Source organism: Sinocyclocheilus rhinocerous, unplaced genomic scaffold (assembly GCF_001515625.1).
Source record: "Sinocyclocheilus rhinocerous isolate Xijiao unplaced genomic scaffold, SAMN03320098_v1.1 scaffold519, whole genome shotgun sequence".
NCBI classification, from domain to species: domain Eukaryota; kingdom Metazoa; phylum Chordata; class Actinopteri; order Cypriniformes; family Cyprinidae; genus Sinocyclocheilus; species Sinocyclocheilus rhinocerous.
Window position 1 is genome coordinate 144,109 of NW_015665048.1, and position 26,993 is coordinate 171,101.

At 36.3% G+C, this 26,993-nt stretch overlaps 1 protein-coding gene across 1 annotated transcript in view; it reads right to left on the reverse strand.

The window, feature by feature from the left end:
• Nucleotides 1-26,993, reverse strand: part of LOC107731087 (collagen type IV alpha-3-binding protein-like) — a 36,694-nt gene that overhangs the window by 4,345 nt on the left and 5,356 nt on the right. Inside the window, exons 3-17 of the mRNA XM_016542073.1 lie at nt 15,066-15,182; nt 9,935-10,042; nt 9,696-9,834; nt 9,272-9,361; nt 8,448-8,581; nt 6,671-6,763; nt 6,499-6,585; nt 4,755-4,847; nt 4,299-4,379; nt 2,707-2,802; nt 2,477-2,609; nt 1,149-1,219; nt 932-1,060; nt 654-783; nt 390-524 (exon numbers count right to left, since the gene is read on the reverse strand). Coding sequence (XP_016397559.1) covers nt 397-524; nt 654-783; nt 932-1,060; nt 1,149-1,219; nt 2,477-2,609; nt 2,707-2,802; nt 4,299-4,379; nt 4,755-4,847; nt 6,499-6,585; nt 6,671-6,763; nt 8,448-8,581; nt 9,272-9,361; nt 9,696-9,834; nt 9,935-10,042; nt 15,066-15,182 — 1,629 coding nt within the window. The 3' untranslated portion in view covers nt 390-396. The remainder of the gene's footprint in view (nt 1-389; nt 525-653; nt 784-931; nt 1,061-1,148; nt 1,220-2,476; nt 2,610-2,706; nt 2,803-4,298; nt 4,380-4,754; nt 4,848-6,498; nt 6,586-6,670; nt 6,764-8,447; nt 8,582-9,271; nt 9,362-9,695; nt 9,835-9,934; nt 10,043-15,065; nt 15,183-26,993) is intronic.

Below are 26,993 nucleotides of genomic sequence, written 5' to 3' on the forward strand. Positions count from 1 at the left end.
TATTTTGATTAGGTTAAAAAATAACTAAAAAATACAGCTAACTAACACAATAAAACGCAATAAAAACATGATAGCATAATAAAAAACATGATTTTTGAAAATGTAAAAAAACGGAGTTATCTGTTTTTGCAAATAAACTCTTTATATGTATATATATATATATATATATATACACACAACAAATAGTATAATAATAAAATTATTCATAATTAAAAATAACAATAATAATATAATCTAAAGTAAATTATACAAATATTTTTTATGTAACCTAAAATAACAAGGATATTTTAAAAGACAACATGAAGTTAAAAGTCTGACTCTGGCTAATCTCTTTTTCACTACTGGTGTCACTGCTGACAGTTAAAGTCATCAGGTGTAGTCTGGGGCACCTGGTGCTCAGAAGAGGATGGGCTTTCCCGCAGTTTTCTCCTGGACGTAGGAAGTGAAGCGCTTGAGGAATTTGGGATATTCTCTCTTCGCGACGGCCCTCAGGACAGACGCAGGAGCCCAGCCGCCAGGATTCACTGCAGCCACAACAGACAAACTTATTTATATATTCATACCTTTATTAAATATGAATATTTTTCTTTATTTTACTTGGGTAATTTAATAGCTATTTTATGAAGATTATAGATGAGAGAGGTTCCTCTAACCGTTGGCCACGTATGTGATTTTGCACAGGATGTTGTCTCTGCTGATCTCTTTGTCTCCCTCTGGTGGACTGACCAGCGTCTGGCAGATCATCGCAATGTTGATTTTAGCACGAACGCATCTGTTGTTTGGCTACATGAGGACAAAAACAACAAAACAGTGAGCCATAAATATATACAAGTCAGAATTGATCCACAAAAGCCATGAATGCATTAAATGTTGCACCAAACTCGTTAAACAGACAGACTGACTCAGCGGTTGCCATGGAGACCAGACTCACCTGGGCATTCTCGTGCTGGACTGAGAAGTTGCAGACGAGCCATGTGTCTGGATCGCTCTCGTTATTGGCTATAATCTTACGAATGGCAGACAGGTACAAGACGTCTCTCTGGGACGCTGGCCACACTCTCTACACGGAGCAACACACAAAACACTCCGTCAGAATCAATCGAATCACTGCGAGGAAGTGCCTTGGAGACAGCCTGCATTCCCCTCACCTTATGAGTCTGGTAGATGATGATGGCGGTATCGGACAGCGTCTCCACGATGTTGAAGTTTTCGACAGTAGCTGGAGACAGAGACAAAAACAAGAGCTAGAAGTCAAGTGAGGGCTGAAACACAGAGGTACTAGACAATGATGAGTAATTCTACCCATGATGCACCACTATTGACTGCGCCAGTGATCATTAGGAGGTACGGCTGAATTATCCGGCCAGTGAAAGTGTTCTGGTAAGTCACTGTATTAAAGCATGGTAAGAGTATATGGTGCCTTTACAGGCCAAACTGTGCCGAGTCACTTAATGTGCTCCATTATTAATAATATCATACAGTAGAAGAGCTTTATTAGATTATATGAAGACATGTGACGTTATACAAACCAGAAAAACTGATTTTTCATGATATTTTGAAATAAAGTAATAGACTGATTTACTATTTAATTGTACTATTCACATTAACTAAAACAATTTTTTTTAAATGTTCATTAAAATATTGGTGAAATAAAAAATAAAAAAATACATAGAAAAACTAAATGAAAATTTTAAATGCTACCATGAAAACTAACTGAAATAAGTTTAAGCACTACAATAAAAAAAAGCTAAAACTGAAACGAAACGAAACTAACTTAAATATAAACACACACACAATTACTAAAAACTATAATATTATATAAATAATAAAAATAACACTGCTTTACACAATCACAACTCAAAATGAAAATGTAGCTTTGCATCACAGGAATAAAGTTACATTTTAAAATCTATTACAATAGAAAGCACTTATTTTGAGTTGTAACAATATGGCACAATATTTCTGTTTTTACTGTAGTTTTAATCAAATAAATGCAGCGTTGTTGAACAGAAAATACTTTATTCAAAAACTTCTTAAAATTTTGAATTTTTACATTTTAAATATTACCAACAGTAGTGTATGTGATGATAACACGAGTAATATTAATATAATGTCTGTATATGTATATACATGATTAATACAGGATATGATGAACATCAATATAATATATGCTTTTGAGAATTAATTTAAGTTTAACATTCTGAAAATATTTAATCATTCATTTTCAATTGGCAAATAACAAGAATAGACATTATTTATTTTTGTAATTATTACATTTTCTAAAAATGACTAATAATAGTTGCTGAGTCACTGATGAAATGTTTAGTGTAGAAAAGCTCTTACTGAGTCAGTGCTGATCATGTTTTTGTGCAAAAAACTTAAATGGATCTCAGAAAAAAAAGAAAAGTGATGGTTATGGCAACTTTAAGCTTTAATGTCTGTAAGACTATGTGTGTATATATATATATACACTCACTCTCCCAATCGTTACGAACATCCGTATTCCAGAAGTAGTGGCAGAGCTCGTGACCTGTGACCCCTTTGACACAGTGTGTGGCCTTCAGAGGGTCCAGCACGATCCCGTTCTCCTCCACCTCGCGCCGGTACACCTGAGAGAGACAAACACAGACGGTCAGCGAGTCTGTGGACTAAAGCACACACATCAGATCAAACTAACATACATTACAGACATTAGATCCAACTCACCTTCATCTCTCCCTCTTCCACCACCAGCTGCCAGTTAGCGTCTCCACCCACGTCCTGCAGCGAGTAGGTCATGTGATTCTGAACCATCTCCTCCACCTGTCCAAAACACAGCAGAACAAGAAGGTCAGAGGTCATGCGCTCTCATTTAAGCGGATCTAGATTAATAACACTGAAAGTCAGCATTACACAATACTGACTAAATATGACAAACCACTGCTCTTTTGTAATGTTGGATTACTTCTGTATTTCTGAATGAAACAAAAAGAAAACTACTCCCCTCCTGAAACATCACCAGCACACACTTTTCTGAGGTCAAGTTCTTCCTCCAGAGAATTGGCACATATCTCGAAGCCAACAGGCATGTCATATTACTCCCTAAACTGTGTTATATTAATTAGCATTCAACTACTGGTTTTATAATGGCTGCATTAAAAGCAGCCCAAAACAATGACTATTTATGTAATACCATTTAATCAGCACTTTATACAAACACATACAGATAAATAAATAATAAGACCAGGAACATGAATTAAAGCAAATTAGCTGCATTTTGATTTCAAGGTGACTTGAAGTAAGAGAATTCCTAGAAGGTATTAAACATGCAAATGATCATATTAAAAAGCAATAAAAAGCATTATTAGCAGCAAATTTAAAAGGCAAACACAAAACAGCGATACCAGGGCAGACTGTGTGGTTTTAATGTGCTATTTAAACCGTATATGTTTGTCCATCATGCAAACTTGCCAATAAAATGACTGGTTGTTTTAAAACCTAATGGACTCCCTTGACTGACAGCAGTTTTGGGCATTAGCACCGCATCATACCCACATTAAAATAATGCCCAAAAATGCTGACAAAGTAGGCAGCTCAGATTAAGGTGCATTGTTTATTAATTATTTTATTTTATATATTTGAAAAGCTGAAAATATTTACATTTGTATTACATTTACATTTATGCATTTAGCAGAAATGCTTTTTTTCCAAAGCAACATATTGCGGTAAATCTGCAGAATTTTAAAAATCAAACTTAAGACCCTTTTAAGATCTCTTTTGATGATGCCCAAAATGTTATTTATTTATTTTTATACCATATATCAGCATCAAAGGTTATATTCATGGCAAATTCTACAAAAAATACTGCAGAATTTAAAAAAATCAAACTTAAGACCCTTTTAAGATCATTTTTGATGATGCCCAAAATGTTATTTATTTATTTTATACCATATATCAGCATCAAAGGTTATATTCATGGCAAATTCTACAAAAAATAAAAAGTCTCAATTACAATACTTCAATCAATTGTGTACAATCATTTAACAATGTTATTTTACACAAATAACAAATAAGTATCTATATAATTATATACAATAATTCAAATTGATATTCAATAAAAGTTTTATTATTTTTCTCCTGTAATGTACTTTCGGAGTAAAAATGTTTCCTGGTATCTTTTAATGCAGGACACATTAAAATGTTTGGAATGAAGCGCAAAAAGTCCCGCTGACTAGATATATGTATACATGTGCGATGTTTGCGAATGCATTAGCGATGTAAGGTCATGTCATCACAGTGTTGGATGAGTGTGCTGTTACCTCAGCACTGAATCTGTGCTCATGGAGTGAAGGAGTGAAGGCTACAGCAGAAGACGAGGGAGAGGAAGGACGAGAGGGGGGCTACACAGGTGAGGAAGAAGAGAAATGCAGCTTCATCAGGAGAAAAAAACTCAAAGAGACCAAGACAGAAAAACAGAGCACCACAGGGACACAGGAAGAGGTCTACAGACGATCACGATGAGAAGAATGAGCTCACCTTCTCAGCCAATCGGTGAGAGCCCACGCTGGAGTAGATGTCTCCTGAAGGCACTGAACTGCTCCTCTGTATCCTGCTCTTCTCACACTGAGACTATAAAAACACACATAAATTAATGAAAAAGGAAGAAGAGAAATGCAGCTTCATCAGGAGAAAAAAACCCAAAGAGACCAAGACAGAAAAACAGAGCACCACAGGAAGAGGTCTACAGACGATCACGATGAGAAGAATGAGCTCACCTTCTCAGCCAATCGGTGAGAGCCCACGCTGGAGTAGATGTCTCCTGAAGGCACTGAACTGCTCCTCTGTATCCTGCTCTTCTCACACTGAGACTATAAAAACACACATAAATTAATGAAAAAAACAACTTCACACTTCAATAACATAACGCATTTAAAGAGTGAAACTGAATAATCAGTGGAAAATAATGTAAGAAAGGACTGGATTTTCTCCATTGGCTTTTGATTGGATGGTCAAATGTTAATGTGTCATTGGTTTATAATTATTTATTTTCCTTAGAATAGAGTGCACTGATGAATCCTGCTCAATAAGACTGAGGATGCATTAAAGATAATAAACAGACTATAAACTGTTTTTATTTTTTTATATATTTGCTTTACATTTTTAAAAAGCTGAAAATACACATTAAATTTACATTTATGCATTTAGCAGATGCTTTTATTCAAAGCATCAAAACATGAGGTTAATGCATCCCATTATGTGCAGAGTTTTTAAAACCTTTTTAATACCTGCACAAACATAAAAAGGCTGAGACATGCATAAAAGGGTATATACATATGCATTTAAATAGATTCTAATGCTAATATAATATATAAATATATACATACTAATATATCAATACATACGAATTAATTATAGGTTGATCTTGGATTTTGCTGATATAATAATACTTTCAAAGAAAGGCAATAAAAAGATTATTTTGTGATACCAGCTAAATCTATATATTGAATAATATCCAGAAAAAAAATTATTTTGTGTTTAGTGTGGGACTTTTAATTTTAAACAAGCTCTAAATAAGCCTGTAGAACATGCAACAGCATCACATTTTAACTTTGAACATGAAGCAGTCATATTAATCAAATCAAATAAATTTATAGCATTTCACCAGTATAAAAGCTTGAAAGTGAAAAATAAGACAAATATTAGCATTGTAACTTACAGCTTAAAATAAAATAAAATAAATTTATAACAGTAATATATTTATATCCTTATTTTTATAATTAAGAGTTAAAAAGTTAATAATAATTTAAATGATATATATATATATATATATATATATATACAGTAATATATTTATATCCTTATTTTTATAATTAAGAGTTAAAAAGTTAATAATAATTTAAATGATATATATATATATATATATATAATTAATATATTTAATATAAAAACATCAAAATGCAAAACAAAAATCTGTTTATTTTAATTCATGTGACCATTTAACAACATCAGAAAACTATGAACATATGTGTATGTGTTGTTAAATTGTATTAATTTAATGAAAATAGAAAATACCAACTTAAAATGTGGGTACTTCAAGTAAATATTTTACGTCTAAGGGGTTTAGAAGAAGAAGAAAAAACATAGCATTATAAAGTTTAATAATCACATTAAACCGTATCATGATTCATTTTTTCACCCTCTAATTAAAGCTCTCTTAAAATGATAATTAAGACTTCGGTTTTCCCATTTAAGACTTTTAGGCCCGGTTTCACAGACAGGGCTTAGCCTAAACCAGGATTAGGCCATAGTTCAATTAGGACATTTAAGTAATTTTTATAAACTTGCCTTAGAAAAAAGCATTACTGGAGTGCATCTTTAGACAAAACAAAGGCACTGACATGTTTTAAGATCAGTCAGTGCAATTTCTTTCAGTTGAAACAGCTCAGATTTACATTTTAGTCTGGGACTAGGCTTTAGCCTTGTCTGTGAAACCGGGGTTGAATGTCTGTAATTACACACCTGTTCTTCTATTTTGTCCTGTCGGTCCAGAGCAGCCTCCACAGCGTCAAAGAACTCGTCTTCATTGATCAGGCTGTTTGGACCCTCCTGATGGACAGAACAAGATGAACATCTCCATACAGTTTACAGCTCTGCCTACTTCACCAAACGCATCTGCATAAACCCAACCCACCTCGTAATCAGGCCCTCCAAAATGAGACTTCTTCTTCAGCTCGGACAGGGCTGATTTATACGCCTCCTCCACCCTCCTCCTCTTCTCCATCTCCTGTAGGAAGCAAGAGAGGGGGAACGGCTTTAGCTGACTAAACACTCTGCCGCCGTGATGTTTAATGTCTTGGCGTGAGTAGATCTTGTCTCGGTGTGATCTGGGCAGAGCGAGAGACTGTATCGGTGCAGGATTGTCCTGAAGCGCTCCATTGTTCAGACAGAAGCAAAACGCCTGTGTTCTCGCTCTGATTGTATATGTCAGTATTGTGCTGAATGCTGCTGACTGCGACACATCGGCAGACGGATTCAGCTCCACCTCTGTATCACACGCTTCACATTCACACACAAACCCATTAAATCTGCTGGAGGAACTTCGCTGGTAAAGATACTGCAGCAGTTATTCACAGCTTTCCATGTTTATGAGTATGGCTTCCATCTCTCAAACTCTCTGGTGATGTCAGATATGATTTTTATCTAGAAATGACCAGCACTAGCAGAATTTGCAATAGCGGCACTGGAAGTATAGCGATTTAAATAAAATTCTATTTCACTATATAACTATAGTAGTTACAACAGGAGAGCTAAATGCACATGTTTGAAAAAAATGTTTATGTTTGCTGCATATTAATGAAAAATGATAAAAGAGTCCTGTCACACTGGTGTCATGCAAAACGTTCTGATTGGCTCAAACTCTGACAGAAGACTTCTTATATTAGTTTTTTTCTAGTTTCTTCCAGTGTCATTTTAGTATTGCTCATATAGAATTTTAATATTTATTGATATTTTCAATTGACTCATTTTCAGTTTGATTTTAGTTTAAGTTTTAGAATTTTTTATATATTATTTATATAGGATGACAGTATTTATTAATATTTTGAATTATCTTTTTTTATATTTTCACTTTTCTTTTTGATTTTTGCTTAAGTTTTAGTAATTTTTTTATGTATTACTTGTACAGTATTATTATTATTTTTTTATATTTTCAGTTTTAATTTTAATTAGTTTTAGTAATTTTATGTTCTTTCGTCATTTTTATATTTCTATAAAGTTTAAATTTTTTAAATAAAAATTTCTGTTTCAATAATTTCAGTACTTCAACTTTAACTTATTTTATTTTGGTTAGTCTAACTTTTGTTTACATTTTCATCCAATATTTATATTTAAAATTTTTTCAGCTTTATTTCAGTTTGCACAAACTAGTCGATAAGTTGCACCAGTATTTGATGCTTGTGTCGACTAGCCATGGGTCATTTGACTTCAGTTGCATTTCTTCTATGTCAGTGGGTGACATTATTTTTGAATGAAAAATTGTAAACAAAAAAAATAATACAATAACGTGAAAGCGAACAGTCGTCTTCTGCTCTGGGTGACTAGCTGCTTAGTATAAAGTAGTCATGGAAGCCCTACTTTGCTCGGCCTACTAATGTATCATATTTGTTCACATATAGCATCAATGCAAAATATTTCTGCCAAAGTTACAAAACCTTCAGCTGTGAATCGCCACGGCAGATGTACCATAATTTGACACCAGATCCCGTTCACACATGACTTTAACTGTGGGTATTTTTTTAGCTTCACACTACAATAAATGTGTTTTATTTTCACAGTCAGGGAAATATTTCGCTGTGTCAGAGACACAATCACAGCAGCAGCCTGCCAACAGAGCCCTGAATTACAGAAACACCATCTCTCTTCTGATTTGATCAGCTCAAGGACGAGCTCCAGACGCCCGAGCTTCGTACCTTATCCAGTCTCTTCTGCCAGCTGTCCTCTCTCTTCACCATCAGGTCGATGCAGTGAGAAAGCGTAGCCAAGATCCCCACCGTGGTCGCCTTGAACGTGATGGCCTCTCCTTTAAAATCTATCCCATTAATGCCTTTATGTTATGAACTTATTTATAAATTACATATTTATATACATTCTATTGAATATATATGATTTAGATGTAAAAAAATTAGTGCTGTCAAAATTAGTTTATAAATTCATACATGCAAATATATAGTTTTCAATAAAGACAAAAAAAAAAAAACTTGTCATGCTTGGTTTGGACACAGTGCAAGGGGAGAGAGAACAAACCCAGTCACACTCTGAAACATAAAGACATTCATTTGCCAAACAGTGTTACACAGATTACACAGTTATCTATTTAAAAAAATATTTAATATTTAATATTCTACATAGTGCAAAACATCTGACGTTCTTTGTTATATTATACAAAAACAGAAACGTATAGTATTTCCTCAAAAAAAAAATGATGCAGAAATGCACAACTCAATGAAAACATCTCAAACACAGCTCCACTGGAGACATGCTGACTTTATGTTATAGATTTCACACAATTCATTACAGCAGGCTCAAATGACTGGATCACTGGAGTAAATTAAGTGGACAAACTGCTCATAATGTCAGTGGCGCCCCAATACTGTCTCCTCGAGCTGAATCAGAGAGAATTCATTGAGCGTGAAAAACCTGCTGAAGTTTCCCACATGCAGAAATCAGTTTGTTTGTTTATGATTTAACGCCATGCGAGCTACCTCGGCTATATTCTGCAGAAATCAGTAAAGACACTCACGTTTCTCCTTGCTGCCGTTGTTGTTATGCAGGAATTCTCCATTGGAGCGAGTGGTAGGGAAACCATCTTCATCGTCCTCCACGACTGAGCAGAGAAAACACACAAACACAGTCAGTGTGAACTCATGGCCCTGTGGTTGGTGGTGCTCAGATCGGCCCACTCACATACTGTAGTACACAACGCAGCGAGAGAGGACTAGGACGAACAAAAGAGGCAGTTGATCATTTGTGTGAATCAACAGGCCCTTGTGCTGTAACAACAGATGCATCCAGAGCGAGCGAGAGCGACGGCACCCATGCAGAGGAATCTGGACATCGCTGCAGTCTGAATAAGGTTCAGCATTGTCTAAACATGTCTGTCAGCATATTCGATATCCTCATCTCTCCCACACACACCAGAACACACTCCGTCTACTCACTCTTGTCTCTCTGGAGCTCGTCTTTGGTCACGGCGTCAGCGCAGCCGTCGAAGAATTTCTGCAGCGTGTCCACCTGCCTGCACAGGATGTCTCGAAACGTCTCCATCTCTGCCAGCTTCTCCCGCAGACTGTGACCCTTCTGTGGGTCATAAACACAAACTATGAGTTCAAAGTAGAGAGGCATGACTTATTACCATATTGGCAATGCTCAATAATGGACGTTTTATGTGTGTCCTCACCTTAAAGGAGGAGGTGGAGGTGGCTGAGTATCCGCTGGTGGCTGATGTGAGGGACAGCATGGAGCCGTGTCTCCTCAAACTGGACTCAGAGCCATAACCAGACTCAGCCTAAACACAGAGACACAGAGGTTAATGTGAAATCCAGGAGCGGTGTTTACACTAAAGCTTCAAAAGTCGGCCACAAGGCAATAAAACATCAAGTCATAAATCAAGTCTCTTCCATGTTAATAGTTGATAAATAAGTAGTTTTAATAATAATAATAATATAATAAAAAATAAATAATTATATTTAGTAATAAAATGATAAATATAAAGACAAAAATTACATTAAAAATATATATAGAATTATATATTCAAGTTATATAATTTATAGATATTTAATATGCATTATATATATAGATATATATTAATATAAAATACATATAAGTGTGGACTGCATATTCAGTTCATATTCACATTGTCATTTACACAGTCAAACAAACATGACACTTTAAAAACAACATAAACTGGTGTGTCCTGAACAATTTCCACTTCATCTTCAGGATACGTCACTCACACTCACACACACACAGTCCAGAGAGTCACTTTCCATGAACTCAGAGCTCTCCTGTGGCTCATTTCATGAGTAACAGCCTCTGAAAATAGTTTCTGAGTTTATTTAGCAGCATAAACACACACAATGACTGTCTCCCCACGAGGCTTCTGAGCAGAGCATGACAGCACAAGCCCAGGTTACTGTATCTTTCCTCCACATGAACAAATTTGACCTCTGTACAATGCTAATAAACTCACTCATTACAGTCAATCTGAAAGAGGGAATGAAATACGATCTGAAAATCAACTACTTCCCTTGTGATGGTCCGCATACTGAAACGAATCCAGTTCAGTTTGAACACACACACACACAGAACACAAAGCCCAGAGAGAAATAGGAACACACACAGCTACACAAACAAACCTTTCCTGTAGATAAGAACCACCTGTAAACACATGACTTTACAGTCAAAACAACCTATTATTATTATTAAATAAATGTACAACTGTAAGAGCAGATAAGAGTCAAAACAACGGAATGGAAAAAAGAATCAATATCTCTGTTCATCTACCACAAGATTTTACCCTAAAACACAGATGAATTCATCGAGCTATGTTCAATATGTGATACTAGTGTACTATTTGCTGTATGCTACATAGTATACACTATTTTTCAAAACCAGTATGTGAAACATTTTTGGTTTTGGAGAAACATCTAGCCTATAAAGATAAGGTCATTTTGCTAAATATACAGACTGGATTAAAAAAATTAATAATATTTTTTTCATTTAACCAGATAGTGATATGTTTATTATTTAATGTATGTTTAAATAAATCTGTCATGAAAACAAGGTTTTATTACAGACACTGTTAAATGCTTTTTTTTTTTTTTTTTACTCAAATTGGAGTATAAACTTCCTATTTTATTATTAAAAAGTTGCTTATGTGCAATTTAAATGTTTGTGCAGCTAAATTTTTATTTGAATGTTGATTACTAAATAAATTTGATTAATTATTAAATCAACTTTTTTTTTGTTTTCTGTTCTTGGCTAAATGAACACTTTAATTTAGAATTAGAAACAACATGTAGCATGCAATAACAAGCACTTCAAACAGTACTACGTTTGCTACATTGTTGTCACATGACATTACACACATTGTGTGCTATTTGGAATATTTCTAATATCCATCTCTAATATTTAGCAATTTTAATCAAACTGTGTGAAATTGGCATCTGCAGGCCAATGAAAAATCAAGTTACGTAAGAAATGTTAAAGCAGACATCACACTGGAAACTAAATGGTAAACATGTTGCATTGTGGGATACTGTATTCCTTATTTTGGATAGCATATAGAAAAACTCAGTAGTATGCTACTGAAGTATGCTATACTGAACATACACACTGTCTTTAGTGAGAAATTAAATCTTGTCCAGCACTAGATGGCAACAGTGAGCACATGTACGGTTGAGTGGGCAGAATCTGAGGTAACTATAGGATAGAACCAGAGAATAAGCATTCAGTGTCTCAACCAAAGACAGGTCAGTCCTGCATTCACTCCAGCCAATCAAGCGCACTCTTACTGTCACTATGGCATTAATACCGCCTCCACTGACCAATCAGAAATCAAAAATAACGTCCGTGTCTTTGTTACACAATCAATAGCCTCAGAGACTGGTGCGCAGATGATAGACTTCAGGATAATAACATCCATTAATGCCCTATCTCCCTCTCATACACACACACACACACACACACCAAATCAATAAACCTAATCAAGTGATTGCAAAAAAACAGCAGGAGAGAAAAAAATGAGAAGGCATTATAATCAGTGACATGTTTAATTCAGCAGCAGTATTATTTAAATATATTGTGTGCAGTGTTATTTTAGCATCGTTAATATACTGTTATAGTTTTTGTTAATATTTTGACCAGGGTTATTATAGTTGACTAAAACTGGAGCAAAAAAAGAATTAAAAAAATAACATCTTTCTTACTTGTAAATAAAATATTTTTAAAAATCTTTATTTCAGCTAATTGCCAAGGCAACATTTCTCATTTTAATTTAGGTTAACTTGATAACTCAAATAAAAAATATATAAATCAAAAACTAAAAATATAATAAAATTAGAAACGGATTCAAAATATTAATAAAAACTATAATGGTATCTCAATTATGCTAAAATAACACAGATTTTCTATTAGCTATTTTTATATTTTCTGTTTATATTTTAATTGGTTACATTTTCTTTTTTTTTTTTTAAATATAGGAGGTATATTTATTTCAGTTTTAGTTATTTTAGTACTAACTGAAATAACTTTTTTATATTTTATTTATTTATTAATTTAAAAATATATTTTAATAAAAAATAAAATACATTTTATTTTATTTCCATTAGCGTTTATTTTATTTCAAGTGATAGTAATGTTTTTTTTTTTTTGTAATGGTTTTAGTTTTAATTAGGATAATAACCCTAGTGAGGACCGAGTCGGGGCTGATGTTTTGAAGCACAAAAGAGATTATACGAGATGAAATCAAGCACGTCTTTTAGATACACAAGCGCACGTCTCATTTCCAGTAGCTTTATTGGGAGAGTGTGGTGTTGACAGTGAGAGTGAAAGGCTTAACACAATACAGCTCTGATTAGATGGACAGATTACACACACTCACAATCTGCAACAACAGATCTGAACAGCTCCACCCATACGGGTCCGTGTCATATCCTCACGCAACTCAAGCCACAGATTTGTTATTAAAGGTGCAAACGGACTATGTTATGTATTATTTCTGCAGTCAGATTCCCGCAGCACAGGATTTTTAAACATAATTTTAAAGTGAAAAACCCACCTGTCATGCCATATAATGGGGTCTGAATTAAAAACAATCATTACTGAAGCTGATCTGTGTGGTTCTGGACTATTCCCTTTGTACCATAATGAGATGATAGACAGAAGGAAAGTGTCCTTGGGAAGAATTTCAGCAGTGATTCAGACCGAGAGAGGCCAAGAAGAGCCACTCAGAGAGGGGTCATCCTCGAGGCAAGAGAAGAATGAATGGATGGGGAAATGTGTGTGTGTGTAAGAGTGAAACCCCCTCCTCCTCCCCTGGGCGGAAGAAATCAGAAGCACATGTGGATCAGGGTGTATCCTCATGACACGAACACTTGTGCAAACTCAGCAGACAGACACTGAAAGAGGCAGAGCAATACACACACACACACACACACATATATATATATATATATATAGAGAGAGAGAGAGAGAGAGAGTGTATAAAATCCTTCAATAAGACCTTATCTCAAGTTTTTCATCACTCAGTAGCTCATATCATGATTCATATATCATTTCCCCTCATCAGCCTTTGATTGTTTTCGTTTTTCCACACTTCTTGAGTTTGATTTCCACCACAGAAGTTTTCTGTCCTCACCCCCACCCCCTGCGCTGTCTCTACCAGCCCACATCCTTTCTCTCTAGGGTATTTTACTACAGCTATGCGACTGATACGTTCACTCATGCACTGAAATTTTAAAATGATTTAAAATCACTTACTAATTCATTATTTTTTTTAATTAATAAAAATAAAGGAATTAATAATATGTTCACTTAATTCATTTTTTTATATTTTATTTATTACTGTTATTTATTATATATGATCATTTATTTGTATATAATATATTTAAATATTTATTCGTTTATACTTAAAATAAATCAACAAATAAAATATATACATTCATTTACTTAATTTTTACATTTATGAATTACTTTTGTGAATTTTTAATATATGTAATTATTTATTAGTTCAGAATTATTATATTTGTAAATTAATTAAAATAAATTAATAATAAAATACATAAATTAATTGAATTTTTTTGAAAATATTAACCACTTTTATTAAGCATATTTATTTAATCTTATATATAATTATGCATTCGTTTAAGTTTTCTGTCCTCACCCCCACCCCCTGCGCTGTCTCTACCAGCCCACATCCTTTCTCTCTAGGGTATTTTACTACAGCTATGCGACTGATACGTTCACTCATGCACATTGCGTGCGTGCGTGTTTGTTTGTACATGAGAACTGCTGTATGAGGTTTCACATATGATCAACATTCATTGTTTTTATTTGCGTTACCATAGAATTGTGTGTTTGTGACCTAAACTGACTTCCTGTGTGTGTGTGTGTGTGTGTGTAAGTCACTTCAGTGCTCAGCCGCTCAGATGATGTAGACAGACTGAATCACATTCATAATCTCACACACAGTCAGTCTTTTATCTCTGATTTCTCATCTCAAGGCGTTATTATTTAGTTTTATGACTCAGCAAGCAGCCTCTAGAGGGGTAACTAACCCACTCAGAGTTTACTATTTTAGTAACACGGTAAACAAGACAGCAATGTCTGACTGTTTCGTCCGATTTCAGATTAATTCACCCAAATTTGCCACATAAAAACAACAACAGCAAAAAACAGTGGTTGTTTAACATGTCGATCAGATTGCATCGACATAGGTGGTTCTCAGCCAGAAACCAGACTTAATACTGATAGTCAATAGTCTGGCTGCGTGAGAGAAGAGCATGCTGGGTAAAGAGACAGACACTCACCCTGTGTTGCTCGATGGAATCGATCCATTGGTTGCGATGCTCTGGGTCCTGAGCACGTAGATACCACACACTATCATTGACGCTGATGTCCAACCGGCACTCGTCAAACTCATGAGGCTACAGAGACAGAGAAAGAACACTTATTAGACTGATATGATCATCATACATCATTACTCATGACAATCATATTTGTACATTTATAAACAAGGTGCTCTGAGTGAGGGAGGGATCCAAGAATCCAATCTGTTGTTGATAAACCAGGACTATTCAATACTAGACCGAGTAGTAGTTGTATATTTTTATTTAATGCCATGTCAGCATCTTAGGCTATTTTCATGACAAAAACAAATAAAAAAATACAAGTATAACAAATACAATAAAAACCAGCAAACAAACAAACACAAGTTATATTACACAATATTTTTTACATTAACATATGATACAAATTCTAAAACTTTTTCTGGCAATATTATACTAAATAACTCTTTAAGTGAGTTCAGTACTAGACAGAACAACCACAACCAAAAGAAAAGAGAGAGCCTTGACCCACAGAGCCAGCTGGGAAATGTGAGATATTTCCCCCTGAAAAAAACACTAACAGCAGCCATGTCTGAGTGTGCGTGTTTGGTATTATTGCCAGATGTTGATCTCTGTAGACCTCACACTGCTCTATGAAAACCAGATGAGGAGTCAAACACTCCTCTTCTTCAGTCTGATATACTGCACAACTCTAGCCCAGTGTTTCTTTTCTTTTGCCTCCCACTATCCGAGAACACACCAGTATTTGTCATATATATATATATATATCATTACACACACACACACTAAATATGCTATTAATTCTTCATTTATTTATGTATTAATTTATTTTTATTAGAGATGCACCGATAGTAAATTTCTCAGCCGATACCGATAGTCGATTGTTTAGCGTGCTATCGGCCGATACCGATACCGATAGTTTGGTGGTTCTGCATTTTATATCTTCTTTTAAATTAATAATAATCCATAATAATTCCATAATTCTGAACGCAATGCATATAAAACTTTATTATCTCCATTTAAACAGTTGTTTCAGTGACTGGTCTCATAAACAGAAAACACATTGCTCAAATTAACATTAACGCATTAACAAAATGTGTAAGATTAAATTAAGACTTTTTAACTTTTTCTGTTATTAATTCATATTAACATTGACTAAAACATTTTTCTTTTTTATTCTAAGAAAAAAAACTTCTGTTATGCTCAAAAGCATCTCTGCTTTATCATTGAACATCAAGCTGGTAATATTAAATATTAACAGTTTTGATTATATTAACTCATATTAATATTAATTGGATATGAAAAGCATCCTGTTCTTCTCACAAAGCATTTCCCTCAAATACATGTGTAAGGTAAAACTTTCTTTACAAACAAGCATTTCTGTTTTAGCACTAAACATTAAACTGGTAATTTTAATCTAAACTTTTTTTGATGATATTCACGAACATTAACTGGATACAAAAAGCATTATGTTCTCACAATCAATCAGCATTTCCCTCAAATAAGTGGTTAATGTTTCTGCATCATGGAACACCAAACTGGTAATTTTAACTTTTTTGAATGTTCTTAAGTGACATTAACATTAACAATTCTGAACATCTGCTCACAACAACCTCTCATTCAATTCCCTTATTTAAGGGTAAGGGGTAAGTTCTTCTTCACAAATAAAAGCATTTCTGCTTTATCGCAGCTTAGACGATTTCTTTTCTCGTTTAGGACATTAGATGCTGAGCTAAAGGTTCTTTCACTATCGACGCTCGTACAAGGCGCGGACAGGTATTTTCTCGCCACTTGCGCAAGCTCAGGCAGACGGCCTTGATTAGCGGCCCAGTACGTTAGCGCGCTCTCGTGCCTGGGAATCACCGGCTCTGCTAGGTAACTGGCAACTTGCGTTGACACACTCGCATTCTCCGCCACAGTCCCGTTTTCTTGAACAATTTCGTTGAATATGGCAGAGAAAGATGCTGTTGTTGATTCTCTTGTTTCTATGCGAGCCTTCTTTTGCTGTACGATATCTAAAAAATTATAAATAAATAAATACATAAGCCCACTGTGTTTTAAAAGCAGACTTCTGAATTATTGAATTGCCTATTATATTGAATATTATATTTCTTTAGATGGAAACTTACCTTCTAGATTCTGCACATCTTCTCTGTCTCCAGGATGTCCGAGTTTCTTAATCTCCGCAACTATCATTTCGTGCATTTGCTGTTTCGTGTCAGCATCAAAAAACTTGTCTTTATATCGCGGGTCAAGGACCGTTGCGATACAGCACATATGGTTGGAAGTGGTGTTCCTGAACTGTTTTTGCACTGCCTCCAGTAATGCTTTTTTCATTGTTTTAACTCCGTGGTCACTGTCGGCTTCTTTGCTGAGTAACCTTTTTAGAGTCTCAAGCAGGGGTATAATGTCAGCAGCGGACGCATCTTCTTTACTAATCTCTCTGGTTATTTGTTCAAAGGGAGAGAGAAGTGTAGTTATGCTTTCCATTAGTGTCCACTGCTGCGCAGTAAGTGTGACTGGTAGTTCGTAATCTGCAGCGTATGCAGCAAGCGCTCTTTTCTGTTCCAAAAGGCTTTGCATCATATAGAAGGTGCTATTCCACCTCGTATTTACATCATGCTTAAGTCTCTTTAGTGGAAGATCGATCTGTGACTGAATGGACTGTAGACGTGAAGACGCTAGCTGCGAGTGCTTAAAGTGGCCCACAATCTTTCGGCACATACTGACCAATTCTGTCACACTTCTCTGGCTTAATATTCCTTCGTTGACAGCCAGCTGGAGGGAATGAGCCATACAGGGCAAACTCATAATCTCACTGTCCGTCATGGCTTTAGCCATGTTCCTCGCGTTGTCGCGTACAACAGCGTGCACTCTTGATCTGTCGATTTTCCATTTGTCTAACATGTCAGTGAATGCTTGAGAGATTGCCAACGAAGTGTGAGAACCGGTAAATTCTTGTGAATGAAGCAAGACTTTAAGTTTAAAATCACAATTGATCCACTGAGCAGTGAGACTAAGCATGCTCGTAGGGCTTACCTCTGAAGACCAAATATCTGTGGTGAAGCTCATCGCGGAGTCGTTATGAAGAAGCTTATGAACGTGATCTGCCACACGGTTGTATATCTCCGGTAAGCAGATGTCTGCGAAATAATGTCGACTCGGTAAAGTGTAGCGAGGCTCAAGGTGTCTTACCAGTCGCTGAAATCCGGTGTCTTCAACTACGGAGAATGGCTGATCATCAAGCGCCATAAATTCCATTACTTTCTGAGTAATTTCAAGCGCTTTCGTGCTGTCAGATTTGAATTTTCTGGTGCTGTCAAACACTAGCGCGATAGAGGGAGTCTGCTTTGTAGCTAAAGCAGCCTCCGCTTTAGCTTTGACGAACTCGTCATATTCCTTGGCATGTCGGCATTTAAGGTCTGTAATCAAGTTAGTTGTGTTAAAATTTTTAACTGAAGTTCCACCTCGCGAAATTTTAGCTGTGCATAGCTTACAAACTGCAGTTTTGTCGTCATTGTCACCCACTTCAAAGTAATTCCACACAAGAGACATCTTTACACACAGCACGTATTCGATGCATTCCCGCCAATTTTGATTGACAGGATATATATCGGCCCTGATCATTGGATTTCAATTATTGATAAATAAATTAAATTTTTCATTATTTAATTTTATTTTTAAAAATATCATCCAGCCTATAGTAATTATAATAGCTAATAGTAATTATTCTAATTTCAAATTTAAAAAGAAATGACCTGAAGTTTAGTGAGTGAGTCATTTGAACGATTCAGAGAACCGATTCAGACTCAGGAGTCAAAAATGGATCTGACACAACCACTTTAGGGAAGTCACAATTTATGTTTGTTGTTACATGCAACCACCGAGGGCATCACTATAAAAAAAGAAAACTGTCTATATATTTTGCTTTCACTCACAGGAAATGACACTACTTACGTGAGTAATAACCCGAGTCCTTACAAAGACGCATATCAGACTACATCAACAGAGACAGAGCATTAGAAAAACCCCAAATGATATGACAGACACCTGGTCTTCTGGGTGAAGCGTGGGGCACTCATTCAAAAGCCTGACGCTAATCACAATATGAAGAGGCATGACAGGACGACACATGAGGACTGAAACGGGCTTAAATGAGACCGGAGACAAAGCTGCATGCGTTTAATCAGAGAATAATCAGTCACATCTGAGCGAGAATGATTATCACTTATCACACCACAAAACACAACCACAACAACAAACAAACACAGAGAGCCAGAGGCCTCAAACAGGCTTTACATAGAAACAGCATCTTCCCACTACAAACCCAGAGCTCAGAGGAAACTGTGAGAAAACTAAGAGACTCGTTCACAGTGTGAGACTAGGATTTTATATTATGCTGCCTTATAAGATGCACTTGCTGAGAAGGCGATCCCAGAATGCACTGTGATGAGCTCAGTCGGTCGGATCTGTTCTGCATTTACAATGACAGCGTTTGAAAAACGGCTGTTATGATGTTGAAAATGTCAGTTTAGATTTAGGAGTGCTTATATTTGTGCGTGGAACCCAGAATGGACTGACGCAGGAACATTTGAGTGCCTGTATGGGAAAAGCATTGAGCGGGATTCTGGGAACGGAAAATCGAGACACGGTGGGCAATGCAGGGGACACCAAGTGGGTCACAGCGGGTACTGAGAAGAGACACTAAAATAAACACAAGGGTCGTCACTATGGGACTGACTGAACCTGCGAGACACCATCAATCGCACGGCAGTGAACACAAACACAAACACACATATCACAACACTGACACACAGATGTTAAACAGGACTGGTATCTGTTGATTCATGTGTGCTTCCATCTCAGATAGTGCTGCATTGTGGGCAAACATGCTTTAGTAGAGCTGTAAAACATAACATGACCACAGTATATAGTATAGTATATGACCATTAGTATATAATGAGCAATAAGTTTACTAACCTTCATAGTATATACTACTATAAACATTTCCATGTTTTCATATAAATATTTTATATTATATATTCTGCTTTTTTTTTACTTGGCACCTATTTTGATATAATATATTTTATACCATATAAATATGTATCTTACACACACACACAATCTTATTTATATTCATTACTTAGCACCTTATTTTAATACATTTTTTATTGTTATTTATGTTGTCATTTTTTTCTTGTCATTACTTGTTTTGTGTAAAATGCTTTGATGATTTAGTATGTAAATACTTCATGTCAATTGAAAAACTGAAATAGAGAGACAGAAAGAGCAGGTACAGAGCTGCTTTCTCAGTGCATTATTGGAAATCTTCAGTCCTACACGTGAACTGAAGTTCAAACACTCTGGGTGGATGCATTCATTCCCTTTCCAAAGATCAGCTTCCCAGCACGCACACACACACACACACACACACAGGCCTACGTGTGCAAAGTCACAATGGCAGAAGGAGACAGACAGTGAGAGAGCCAGTGAAATTTACAGCATTGTGTCAACAACTAAATGAAATGTCACATATACAGAATCCCAGCACAATAATCAACACATCGTGTGCGGCAACATAGGAATGATGCATTATGTACTGCATCCAGAGAGTAAAACACAGTGTGCAAATATACACAGCTGTTTTTGTACAGCTACAGCAAGAAAATAGACAGATGCATCCAAAGTAAATACTACATCTAAAGACAACAAAATCTGATTATTCATTACAATTATACAAGTCAGACACATCTATAGTTTGTAATCCGTTATATGTATCTACATAATAACCTAACTTTAATTATTTAAGCTTGCAAAAAAGAAAATAGAAGTACAAGCGATGCTGAAGTGCATTTATTTACAGTCAGTCATTTGATGCTAAATTTTAATTGCACAAAACAAATGGACTAAAAGCTCTCTGTTGCCTAATTAAATGTATTTTATAGGCCGTTGACAACAGTTATACAACATCTTTTAAATTATACAATGTGCCACAGAGCAAAAGTGAAAACATCACAATGTGCTTTACGTTCACTGAATAATGGTCTGCCAGCGGTTCTCAGGAGTTTTAACATTTTGGCTAGAAGCGACGGTTTAAAGTTAAAAACATCTTGATGGATTTGTTTCTTACAAACACACAGCTTTTGGCTTCTCGAGATGTCAACTGATGGACTGGAGTGGTGTGGATTACTTGTGGTTATTGTGATGTTTTTATCAGCTGTTTGGACTCTCATTCTGACAGCAAGACAATTAAATTATGAATTAACAATAATATACATGTCAATTACTTCCTAAAATCATATTCATAGTAGCCACAGCCTGACATTTTGAGGTCTACATTTAAAGAACAAATGTTTCAACAGAGGTTTGGCGTGTCGAATCACAAACAAGCATGACGATAACATGTTCCAGGGTGTGAAATAAACACAGTGTGCTGAAGTCCACACTTGAATGTGATTAACCAGCAAAAACTGATATCAGGAGCTGGTTAGAGATGGACGTTAAGGCTCACAGATAATGGGTAAATTGCTGTTTACTGAGCAATTCAGTCCTGGATCTGTGCTTTGGGAAATCAGAAACACAGGAAGGTCAACTTCAGCTTGAACAAAGGAAACAAACGCCACACTGACCCCCAGATTAGGACACAGGATGCAAAGGAAGAGAGCATGTCATATGACTAACTGACCGCTGCTATTGACAGGTTGAAGTGCATATAGGCGATGTGATTTAAATGTCCAGAGTACTGGTTAGAGCAAATCTAGGAGGAAGGAAGTAGACGACAGGAGAGATGAGCAGAGGGACTTTCTGACTCGACCCCCGGGTAACCAAACAGGAATTCATCAGCAGGAGGGCACAAGGGAGCAAACTTCCCGTTTCAGACAACAGGACAGTCGTACACCTCTCTTTTCCTTCTATTTCAGATCTACACAGCCTCTTTTTTCCACTCATTTCACCCTTTTAAAAATATCACAGATCATTCCCTCCCACATCCCCGTGTCTCCACGCTGCTCGCACCTCCTCCTCATTTCAGCATCGGTTTTCTTTACAGGACGTTTCAGGGTTCACTGGCTGTTTGATCCGTAATGGAGCCCGTTTGACACCTTCACACACAGATTCACTCAAACCCATTTTAACAAAAGCCCTCTGAAAGCCCGAGGCTCTCAACGGCTCAAAGGGACGAAGCACAACAAAACGTCTCCAGTCGATCTTCACAATCTCAAAAACTGTGTTCACCAACCATACTAATCTAACCTGTTTAGTAATGTTATCAGAGATAGTTGACACTAAACTGTAAATGTTCTAAACATCCTTTCTATAAGTATAAAGTATTAAAAGTTTCATTACATGGAATACTAAAAATGTTATATGTTTGATACAATGCCCTTATGAACAAGTTTATGCTGGGGAAACCTCTTGTTGTGAAATAGATCATATTACTGAACGTAGGAGTGTAATTAAAAGAGGTGATGCAACCAATTCAGTGCTGTTACATTTTAAATGTAATTATCCTATGTCCTCTTTTTTGTTTACTGGCATGTAACTCATAAAATTACCAGTAATAGGAGGTGATATTGACCAAAATCAAATGAAATGTTATTTGAAATGTGCATTTCCTACTGGGATTAATGAAGATTTGGTTCCAAAATAATTTTAAATGAAAAACATTTGTAATTACTGCAAATAATGTGAAAACACATGTTTAAAAATGTGTTTGCAGAAATGTATTTTAATGAGTTTTGCTCTGATGAAGGCCTGTGTGCTGAAACATGTTTGCGAAATAAAGAACGGATTTCTTCCAGCTTCAAGATTCTTTCATTTCTCTACTCCACAAGTGCTGCTGGTTTTGTTTTTGTATTTTATGAAAATGCCAAGGCTGCTCTTTTCCATACAATAAAAGTGGGCAAGTCAAGCTTCAGAAGACAACAAAAAAAACTGCAGAATAGTTCAAGTCTTATAAAGCTATACAACAACTGTGAGAGATCAATCATTTCTATTAATTCAAAGATGGTGTGAAATATTTGTGCCACTAGCATTACTAAACGCAACTGCAAAAATAATGATTGTTTACAAACCAGTTTTCCAAAGATTGCCTGCTGAGAGGTTTTGACACAGAAACTGTGCTGGTCAAGCTGAGGAAAGGAAGACAGGACCCGCCGTCTGTTTCAGACACGGAGAGCTGCTTGTGTGTCTGAGCAAATGCAAGAAAGCACACTAGTTTATGGTTTGTGGTATGAACCAAAGCAGGTCACGGCACAGCCATGACTTCAGATGACGACTCGAGCCCAGAGTTTACCATGTGACAGAAGGTGAGGACATGCACACAATGGCTGTGAGAATGAGAACAAGCCGCTTGATAGCACTCCTCTGGGGTTTAGCACAGCACACTAATCGAAAATGCAAATGCACATACACACACACGCACACACACAGTCATTGACATTTTAAAATGCACTTGACTCCCTTTCTCTCTTTGGCAGCTGTAACTACAAACACAGTTGCCTTTATCAAATATTCAGTAGGCCAATATAAGTGTGTGTGTACACATGTGTGGTGAAAGCATTGGGCATTGCTGTTAAGTGACATTTATAAACTTATTAGCCTATTTTATAAAAAGAGGCAGGTGTGCAAATAAGCACAGATTTAGCACATCTTCTCAGAAACAATGCATGCATGGATAGTTTTAGAAATGAATCCACGCTCTGGAAAAACAGATATGAAGACATTAAAACACTTTTTGCTGTGTCATTTCTGAATTTAGTTTGCACACAAAGCTTGACTTCAGTTTGATGAAAATGAACATTTTCCAGGCTATGCATGCCTTCCTACAGCGAATGGTCTGCGTTGACAAAAAGTACCAAAGCTGCCATTTTATTTCACCAGAGAGCAGCTTCATTTAATGTCTGAAAGGCTTTTACACAACGTTTATTGAACCCTGGTGAACGCTGCCTCCATAAAAGATGCGCCTCCATAAAAACAGTCTCTGCTCTTCATTTCTCTCTCTCAGTGTAGCTGTAAAAAGTTGCAAACTGATGACAACTGACTCCTTTTCCATATTTGTCCATCTAAAAATGCGCTGAATATGCGTTCTGTGTGAATGGCTTGGTTTCGGTTTTAACCTAATCAAGATCTTCTCTGCACTGAGCTTCTATATTTCTCTAATATTTTGAATGCATAACGCAGCAACTGCGCGTCTCGTGGGCTAGACTAACAAAACTTTAAAATGCAACAACGTCACTTACATCATCGCATCTCGTGCGCCACTGATGACGCTCCCTGACGCACTCCTAACATTTGATTGTACTATTTTTGCATTCAAACGCAAATGTTTATTTTAAATTCGACTAATATTAATTTTTTTATTCACAATCTCCTCATCAATGGCAGGCACAGTCCTCATGTTCGTGTTTGTGTGTGCTGTCTGCGTCACTCATAGCACGTGCCTATATCGTGCACTATATCGAACATTTTTTATATCGTTATCGAAGAAGGTGTACCGTCGATAAATATCAATACCGTTTTATCGCCCAGGCCTATTTAAAATGCATAATTTCAGTTAGGGTGAAGAAAAGCTTTTGGCTTCTCTCCTGAGGCCACAAGAGGGCACATTGAGCAAAATATTACTAATGCACGTTTATTCAAAGCATAAGATAACATGACTAATCTATCTGTTCCGCCATAAAGAAAAATGCGGCTCCTTTGTGCGAGATGCAAGTGCAACGGTGATAGATGTCCCTCTAGAAAATGTGATAAATATGCATTCTGTGTGAACGGCTTGGTTGCAGTTTTGATGTAAACAAAATCTTCTCCGCATTGATGTTCTCTTTTTCCGCAATATTTTTAATGAACAACGCAGCAGCGCCGCATCCAGTGGGTTCAACTGGATAGGCTAACAAAAACATTATAAAGCAACGACACTTACATTGTCATCGCATCTCGTGCACCACTGATAAGGCTGCCTCTTTAACGCACACCTAAAATTCGAATGTGGATTTTTATTTTAAATTCGACGAATATTTTAAATTCAAATTTTTTTTTTGACAGCCCTAGGAAGATCATATAATAATTTTCCCGTTTTGTGGCGCCAGAGCAGTTCAGCACACAAGCATAAGGCTACATGAAGATCAAGTCAGTTGTTTACAGAGGACTGACGGGTTGGTAACTCATCTGGTAGCAGTTTTGATAAATTTCTCTTGTGGTTTAGGTTTGGATAGATGAAACCGGTTCTGGACTGAGAGCAATCTAAATGATATTCAGCCCAAACCCACATAAATGATCTCAAAAAAACCACATGAGAATACACACAGGACTTGCGGGGTTTCGACACCAAAGAAAGCCCACACATCTTCAACAGGAAGACCAAAATTTGATCAATTTTATCTTTAATAAAACCAGTGAAAAGAAACAAAAACCATCAGGTCAAAACAATAGAGTAAATTGATACACACTGTTTCCACATTCAAATCGCCTTTACAGTTTCTGCTTTTCCTCCCATGTCTCTTTATGTTCTCTTTTACTTCTCTCCACTTATCCAACTACCTTTCAGGGCTCAAAATTCAGGATTTTTCTGCTCTTTATACTTGCTCTATCAATATTTTTACTGGCCCAACTACAAAGAAAAAAAGATCAGTTTTATTTTTGGGCGACAAATGTTTAAGTCTGCAAAAAATAAAAGCACAAGAACATGATTAAAAATGGTAAGAATGGTCCAACCCAAGCACTGGCCTTTCCTCTACTGCATTTATCTTCTTCTTCTGTAAACTCAGCTCTATTAAGAACTTTGCCTGTCCTGACTTGAGCCAAGTGCTACACTTTAGATCCCACGGCGGCATTTGCAATGACCCGCCCTGCACCAGAATAACCTGTACCTGTGCGTACCTGTCCTTCCCCATATCCCTGACAAACACAGAGACTGAGAGAACTTCCCCTCTGCTCCTGTCAGATCATGACATAGTCCAGGTCTAGCCTAGCTCAAAGAAAAAGTGCATGTTTACGGGCCACGCTTTTGGAGAGCTTAACAAGAGAGCAAGAGGGCGAGCGAATTCCAGCTCACGTCAGGGTAAAACTTGGCAGGCGAAAGCACATAGTTCAAGTTCAATGCACTGTGAGCGCTGAAAGCTGTGTGGCGTGGCCGCTGTATTGATGTTTTTTTTCTTGGGCTGAATACGGCCGTTGATAACAGATCCAACTCAAAACACTATGAACCGAAACACAGTAAAAGCACCTAAAATACCTGCTAACACAATTGTAGGGTGATGTCCAGGGGATTGCTTATGGCTTTGAGTGGTTTTTTGCATGTTGCTATATTGTTGCTTATTTGCTCAAGTCAAAATGTCTATAGTGTATTTCTGTGTCTCCTCAACTAGAGGCCCTTGGCTGAAAAGGCTATGGCAATATATGTAATACTTCCCAAGTAAGAGGCATACTAACCTAATAAAAAAAACTCTAGTGGTGCTTTTTCCCATTTTTGAACTGTAACCATTGGCATATAATGCATCAAAGACTACTCGTCAAGTCAACAGATTTCACTAATAGACCTATACCCATCTCTGTGTAAAAATAAAATTATGTCATTTGCTAAAGTCATTTTTGCCCCCCCCTGTAGTTTGGCTCCAAATCTCAGCTGAAAATTGTCATTTGTTTTTCTTCAGAAAAAATATTAACAAAATCAGAAATTTATGCCGGGGAAGACCCCGGGGAAATTTGGTTGATTTGACATGGAATGACCTTATAGCATAAACTGTGCAAGACAATTTGCACGCTAAATTTAACAAATTACTAGATGCTTGGGACAAAAATGCCCCCAAAATTCAAGATAAAAAAATCATACACAACTAAATCTATTACGGCTGTCATGATTAAAGTGAAATAAAAAAAAAATGAATGAAAAGT